The sequence below is a fragment of the Gossypium hirsutum genome, chromosome A11 (genome assembly GCF_007990345.1).
Source record: "Gossypium hirsutum isolate 1008001.06 chromosome A11, Gossypium_hirsutum_v2.1, whole genome shotgun sequence".
NCBI classification, from domain to species: Eukaryota; Viridiplantae; Streptophyta; class Magnoliopsida; order Malvales; family Malvaceae; genus Gossypium; species Gossypium hirsutum.
Window position 1 is genome coordinate 4,876,114 of NC_053434.1, and position 7,397 is coordinate 4,883,510.

Sequence of the window (7,397 nt, forward strand, 5' to 3'; positions counted from 1 at the left end):
AAACAATTATTTTAGACAATTCATTAATACAAAACATGTTCATGTTATACCATGATATGAATGAACCTATAAAATTTTGTTTTTATGACACCCCTAAAGTTTTTCTTTTATTCAATTTAGTCCCTAAAATTGTTATAGCTATAACTTTCAATGTTAAGCTTCGGTTTAAAAATCAAATTCAATTACATCCCTTAGGGACTCTCCACTTCTTCTATTACTGAAATTTCACATCAATTCCATAATTTATTCACTTTAGTCCTTTTGATCAAAATTAACAATTAAACATTACAATCTAGTCATTTTTCACATCTAAGCTTAAAAGTTATCAAGTTAACACCAATTTCTTCAACAAATCAACAATATCAACTTTCAAAACTTTAAATTTTTGGAAATTGGTACATGGGTTAGCTAAATCAAGCTCTCATGACCTCAAAAACATAAAAATTACAAGAAAATGACTTGGTAATTACCCACAAATTGATGGTCGAAAGTCTTGAAACCTTTGGATGATTTTCTCTTTTCTTTGTTTTGGACATTCGGTCATGGAAGGAGAAGATGAAAGCTTTCTTCTCTTTCCATCCACTTATTATGGTATTTATACCTTAATTTAAACTTAATTAGTTAAGTTTAATAAACTTAATCATATTTTAATTAACTTAGGACACCATCAGCCACTAAAACATGTTCCAAGATGGTTTAATTTTCATTTTGGACTTTTAGTTAATTGCAATTTAAGTCCCTAAATCTTTGGCCAATTAAAAACCTATAGTGATAAACTTTTATAATTTAATCCTTATACTTAAATTAAACAATTAATAAGTAAAATTTGAGGACTGAAATGTAATATTATTTTATAAATATCCTGTAAATATTCATATTTAATATTTAGGAACCCAGATTACAAAAATGGGGTTTTGAAACTACATTTTTTGATATCACTTTAAACTGGGCTGGTATAGTCTAGCCACTTGCTTTTCAGTGTGAACACTCTCTTCAGGGACCATTGAGGCCCACGTGCTCCCTCAAAAGGCATAACATAATGAATTCCACGATGCACTTCCCTCACGTACTCCATGATAATAACCACCTACCATGTCATCACTACTAGACAAGGGTATCTCTTATAAATACCTTCCAGGATGAAGGAAAAACAAATATTCTCCCCATTAAGCTACCTTGAATGCTTACTCTCTTATTCTCAGCCTTCTTTACTCAGTAACCTCCTTTCCCTTTTATACTTCTTTGACTCTTTACTATTTAAGTGAACCAGCCCCTTTTAGCACCCCCACTTTTTCCTCTCTAGTTCTTGTATCAACAAAACTCAATGAAATAAGTATTTTTTTTCAAATCATAACATATGAAAATGACTCTTTTTTTATTATCACATATCAAGGTTTAAATACTTTACCCTTTTGGAATAATATTTGGTTATTCAAAAGGTGTAGTTTTATTCTTAGAACAAGAAGTAAATAAATTATTTAAAATTATTAAAAATAAATTTAATTGCCTCCATCCATTTCAGATGATGTATTCTCATCTAATTATTATTATTTGTTAGGACTATCATTTAGTTCATTAACATTAAATAAGTTATATAGCATCACTAATACAATCTAATTAATATAGTTTTTTTTTTACCAGCCTTTCAAACCTTCTCTTGCCTTCCCTTCTAAAGAAGCATCTTCGAACGCACCAACGAGGCCAGTAGAAAGAAAGAAACAGAAAATTATTTTTTAATGAATAAAAAAATTGGTCATCCACCAAAAAACAGAAAAAAGGGAGTCAAAATTCAGGCACTTTGACCGGGCTGGGCTGCTAAGCGCTGACGATAGGAACGCGTCTGAATTTTTACATACCACCAGATTCATCCCACCCTCCACCTCCTGAATTATTTTCTTGCCCTTATTCCTCTTCTTTGCGCCGTTTACATATTTATATATCTCTCTCCGTCCATTCTATAATTTCATCCCCTTCGGTGATTTATTGAGAAAAGCTTAGCACTTAGCCAAAGATTTTTATTACTGAAGGCTGTAGCTATGGAAGCTAATTATTCATCGTCATCATCTTCTTCTTCTTTAGCAAGAGGGTTAAAGGTTCCACAGTCTTTCCATGCGTCAATTCATTCAGTGCGTAAGCCATTGACGAAGCCTTGGAAGAAACCAACTTCACCATTACTACCAACACCACCCAAAGTTTACAAGGTCGACCCCATAAACTTTCGGGACTTGGTTCAAAAGCTCACCGGTGCAGTCCCTCCCTGCAGCATTTCTCAACCTCAACAACATCACCGTCTTCAAAGAGTGGCGCCACCTCCGCCTCTTCAGGTTGCCCCACCGCCATTCATGTGTGGGGCAGCGGAAGTCAATTCTGCGCCGTTTCATCTCGTTTCTGGATTAGATCATGCGAAACCCCAGAAGGAAAATTTCTCTGATGATGCCATGATTACCTCAAATTCACTTGGATTCAGCTTGTCACCATCTTCTTATAATTATAATTGGTGCTCTTTTCCTATTCTCAGTCCCAGAACTTAGTCCAGCTTGGACCAAAACATTGTTCCTTGGACGATATACATAGTTAAAAAGGCCAATTTGAAAGTTAATTATTTCTCTTTCTCATTCTTGCTTCACCTTAGAACAGAATGTATCTAAGATTAAAACCACCTTCTTTTGTTGTATTACCGAATTTATTACATATTCACTTTAATTTTCAGATACATGGGATAATTCATATTGAACTAATTCCACAAACAGAATTCTAATGCTATTAGTTATTATTTTTAACCCAATTAAAGGCTCATATTAACTCGTATATATGTAAGTCGCCTTCTAAAAATTTCAATCTCAAAATTACTTATTATAAATTTTCAAACATAATTATTTTTGCAATTAATATAAACAAATTTTGAATAAAAATAATTATTATTTTGTATAAATAATAGGAAAATATGATATTTTTAAATTCTGTCAGTAAAATTTAAAAACAAAATGTATCATTATAAAATGGATAATTATTCTATACATTGTACATGTATTAAATAGTTATCCATTAAAACAAATATCCTATTTTTGTTTATATATTTGATTTCTATTTTTATTTACTATTACTTACATCCATGTGTCATCCTCTTAACTTTGTGATAAGTCTAAAACCTCCATTGTATGGAAGAATTTTCCTACGAGTGTGAATGCCCACGATACTGAGAGATGATGAGTAAAAAGTTTTGGTATTAAGAAAGTTAAAATTTGGAACCCTCTGCTTGAAGGGTGGGTGAAGTATAGCGTCGAGGGTTGGGCATTGAGTAAGTCGGGACCAGCAGAATATGGAGGGGTACTTAGGAATTACAACGGCGACGTTATTGCTTTCTTCTCTGAATTAAGGTAGATTAAGGAGTGCAGGTTGATTGTAGAATCTGACTCCATTGTGGCTGTTACTAGGTGCATATGTCACGGACTTAGAGTTTTCCCACGCGATCCGTGCGGCCTTAGGCAGTTTCTCTACTTAAAACGCCTAAGTCAGCCTAACTTGTAACAAAAAAAAAGATTCAGCAGCAAAAACGCCCAAGTCAACTTCACTCGCAACAATAAAGGATTCAATAGAATTCCCTTAAGATTTTCACGAAGAACAACAGAAGAACGAAGTAAGAACGAGCCTTGAAAGATGAACAAAAGCAGGAACACTTGAGAGAAAAGTTTGAGTGAATACTCTCAAAATTCTTATTAATAACTCAATGAATATACAATGAGCAAAGAGGTCTCTATTTATAGTTGAGCCTCACAGTATATCAATAGCTATAATTAAAAGCTGAATACAATTAGAACTCTAAGCTTACATAACCAGCTATATACAAATAGAACTCTAAGATTCCATAATTATATCTTCTAGAACACTTCCCATTTCTATCAGGCTCTTGAGATGGGCTTTTAATCTCTCCAATCACCGGGCCAGTTTGGTTGGGCCAGTTTGGTTGGGCTAAATGACCTCCCTCGAACACGATGGATCGCACCAGTTTGTCATGGTTGCGAGCACCGACGCGCAACCCATGACATTCTCCCCCACTTGTTCTAGCGACGCCCTCGTCGCATCCTCCTTATGGAACTGGTCAATCTTCCCTTGGAACTGCCACAATGTCTCAGCAGGTTCCCAACTTGCTTCGCTATCAGGAAGTCCCTTCCATCGAACTAAGTACTCATGCTGTGGTCGGTGGTACTTTCGTCTAATTACCCGATCTGCCTCAATGTTTTTTACTTCACGATCATACGAGACTTTTACCCCCATCGGTGCTCGTTCGGACTTGCCTCGATTCGGATCTTCTTGATCCTCATGAAACGGCTTAAGCATGCTTACATGGAAGACTGGGTGTACTTTAAGTTTTGGTGGCAACTCCAGCTTGTAGGCCACCTTGCCCACTCTCTTCACAACTTTAAACGGCCCTTCATACCTTCGCACAAGACCCTTGTGCAAACCAGTATATCGTAAAATCAAGTGTAGTTTAGCAAGGACTGAGTCACCCACTTGAAATTGTACATCCCTTCGGTTCTGATCGGCCCACTTCTTGCTACGCTTACTTGCCTTGTGTAAACAAGCTCTAGCCAAGTCATTCTTCTCTTGCCAATCTTTTGCGAATCTATAGGCTGCCGGATTTGGTCCTGTGTAATGGGTCACAACAGCGTTGGGTGTGAGTGGCTGTTGACCCGTCACTATTTCAAATAGACTTTGATTCGTGGTCCCACTTTGCTGCAAGTTATATGAAAATTGGGCCACATCCAGCAACTTTGGCCAATCCCTTTGTGTGGCACTCACATAGTGCCGAAGATACGTCTCCAACAGTGCATTTACTCGTTCAGTTTGCCCATCGGTTTGTGGATGCATGCTCATGGAGAAGTTCAAATCTGAGCCCATTGACTTGAACAACTCCGTCCAGAACCGACCAGTAAATCGACCATCTCGATCGCTGATAATAGATAGTGGCACTCCCCAATATTTCACCACGTGTCTAAGGAATAACCGAGCTGCTTCCTCAGCAGGGCACTCTTTGGTCGCCGGAATAAAAGTCGCATACTTTGAAAACCTGTCCACCACAACAAGAATACTAGCAAACCCGTCAGACTTAGGCAAACCAATAATAAAATCCATGGATAAACTCTCCCATGGCCTTTCTGGGACTGGCAGGGGTTGAAGCAAGCTGGCTGGAGTCTTTAACTCAACCTTGTCTTGTTGGCACACTAGACAAGTTTTCACATAGGTTTCCACATCAGCACCCATGTGAGGCCAATAATAGCGATCCTCCAAAAGGGCCAAAGTGCGATGCATCCCTGGATGGCCTGCCCATTTCGAGTCATGACATTCCTTCATGACTTCCTTACGGAGTTTCCCATAATGGGGCACATAGAGGCGGTGTCCATGAGTGTATACTTGTAATGACCCAAATTTGAGGTTATCGGAACAGTGGTTTCGGGACCACAAATCTGATGAGAAAAATTTTATTTTTCTTATATTTTTATGGTATACAATTTTCAAAAAAAACATCTTTCTGTAATAAACGGGTCATTGAAGAAGCTATCATAGAAAACCCTTGTACAAATCTCCGATAATAACCAACTAAACCCAAGAAACTTCTAACTTCAGATACATTTTTCGGTGGACTCCAATTGACAATAGCTGAAATTTTACTCGGATCTACCCTGATGCCTTCTGCGGATACAATATGTCCTAGAAAACCTACCTCTCGAAGCCAAAATTCACATTTACTGAATTTAGCATAAAGTTTCTTTTCACGCAGAATTTGCAACACTATTTTCAAATGTTCTGCATGCTCAGTTTCATCCCGAGAATAAACTAAAATGTCATCAATAAAAACTACTACAAACCTATCTAGATACGGTCTGAATATCCGGTTCATCAAATCCATGAATACTGCAGGTGCATTAGTCAACCCAAACGGCATAACTAGAAACTCATAATGCCCATACCTGGTTCTGAAAGCTGTCTTTGGCACATCTGGCTCTTTTACCCGTAACTGATAATAACCCGATCGGAGATCAATCTTTGAAAATACTGTGGCACCTTTCAGTTGATCAAATAAGTCATTAATTCGAGGCAATGGGTACTTATTCTTTATAGTTACCTTATTAAGCTGCCGATAGTCAATACATAATCTCAAAGACCCGTCTTTCTTTTTCACAAACAGAACTGGAGCACCCCAAGGTGAATGACTCGGACGAACAAAACCTCTGCCAACAAGTTCCTGTAACTGTGCCTTTAACTCTTTTAATTCTATAGGAGCCATACGATACGGAGCTATGGAAATTGGGGCAGTTCCCGGAATCAGATCTATAGAAAATTCCACTTCTCTTTCTGGTGGCAACCCTGGTAACTCCTCTGGAAATACATCAGAAAATTCACATACAACTGGCACTGCCTGTATCTTTGACTCAGATACCTTAGTATCCAACACATACGCCAAATAAACATCATACCCTTTTCTAACACACCTCTGAGCTGTCATAACTGAAATCATATCGGATAATCCCTCTGTCTGATTAGATTTAACCCAAAGTAATTCTCCATTCTGGCATTTCAACACAACATATTTTTGTCTACAGTTTACTACTGCATCATGCTGAGTTAACCAATCCATGCCCAATATCACATCAAACTCATCAAAAGGCAATAACATTAAGTCAACCGGGAAACAAATACCTTTTACCATCAGTGGACAATTTTTACAAACTTTATCCACTATCACAAACTGGCCCAGGGGGTTCGAGACTTTAACCATAAATTCAGTAGGTTCAACAGACAAATTTTTAACAAATGCTAATTTTGTGCATATATATGAATGTGTAGAGCCAGGATCAATTAATGCAATAACAGTAGTATCATAGAGAGAAAATGTACCCGCAATTACATCAGGAGAGGACGCCTCTTCACGAGCTCGAATAGCATATGATCTTGCAGGTGCTCTAACATCTGATCTAACCGCTGAATCTTTGAATGCACCCCTATTACTTGCCCCCACTCCTGAGTTTCTCTGCGGTCTACCTCTGGTAGGAGCATTACCTGATCTCGCACTCGTTATTTCTTCTCTTTTAGTTATTTCAGGACAATCCCGAATAAAGTGATCGGATGCTCCACATCTGAAACAAACATTTTCACCTGCTCTACACTCTCCGGGGTGGCGTCTCCCACATTGAGGACATTCCGGTCTAGGAGGTCGAGTACTGCCAGTACTTGCAACTGTAGTGGTTTGAGCTCTAAAACCCTCGAATCTTCTACTTCTGCTTCGGCCAGAATATATATGTGGAAAATGTGATCCGCTAGAGAGCTCCCTAGGCCTCTTAGATGTAGACTGAAATGATTTACTCATTTGCCTCTTCTTTGTATCCTGTGCTCCAGCT

General features: G+C 37.8%; 2 protein-coding genes across 2 annotated transcripts; one reads left to right on the top strand and one right to left on the bottom strand.

Moving 5' to 3' along the window:
• Positions 1-1,702: 1,702 nt before the first annotated feature.
• Positions 1,703-2,713, top strand: LOC107923228 (uncharacterized). The gene has a single exon (XM_016853441.2). It carries the CDS (start codon positions 2,037-2,039, stop codon positions 2,529-2,531), a length of 495 nt encoding a protein of 164 aa, XP_016708930.2. The 5' UTR covers positions 1,703-2,036; the 3' UTR covers positions 2,532-2,713.
• Positions 2,714-3,352: 639 nt separating this feature from the next.
• Positions 3,353-7,056, bottom strand: LOC121209848 (uncharacterized). Its single transcript, XM_041081570.1, has 4 exons — positions 6,980-7,056; positions 4,987-5,068; positions 4,057-4,734; positions 3,353-3,367 (listed from the first exon to the last, which is right to left on the bottom strand). Exons 1-4 carry the CDS (start codon positions 7,054-7,056, stop codon positions 3,353-3,355), a joined length of 852 nt encoding a protein of 283 aa, XP_040937504.1.
• Between the last annotated feature and the right edge of the window lie 341 nt (positions 7,057-7,397).

Excerpts from the sequence above, each read along its gene's own strand:
- LOC121209848 (XM_041081570.1), bottom strand. The coding sequence starts at position 7,056 with ATGCTCCTACCAGAGGTAGACCGCAGAGAAACTCAGGAGTGGGGGCAA. Across the intron at positions 5,069-6,979 it reads GTGCATTCAAAGATTCAGCG|GTTTTCAAAGTATGCGACTT; the intron begins GTTAGATCAGAT and ends TGTGGTGGACAG. Across the intron at positions 4,735-4,986 it reads GGTTATTCCTTAGACACGTG|CAAAGTGGGACCACGAATCA; the intron begins GTGAAATATTGG and ends TATAACTTGCAG.
- LOC107923228 (XM_016853441.2), top strand. The coding sequence starts at position 2,037 with ATGGAAGCTAATTATTCATCGTCATCATCTTCTTCTTCTTTAGCAAGA.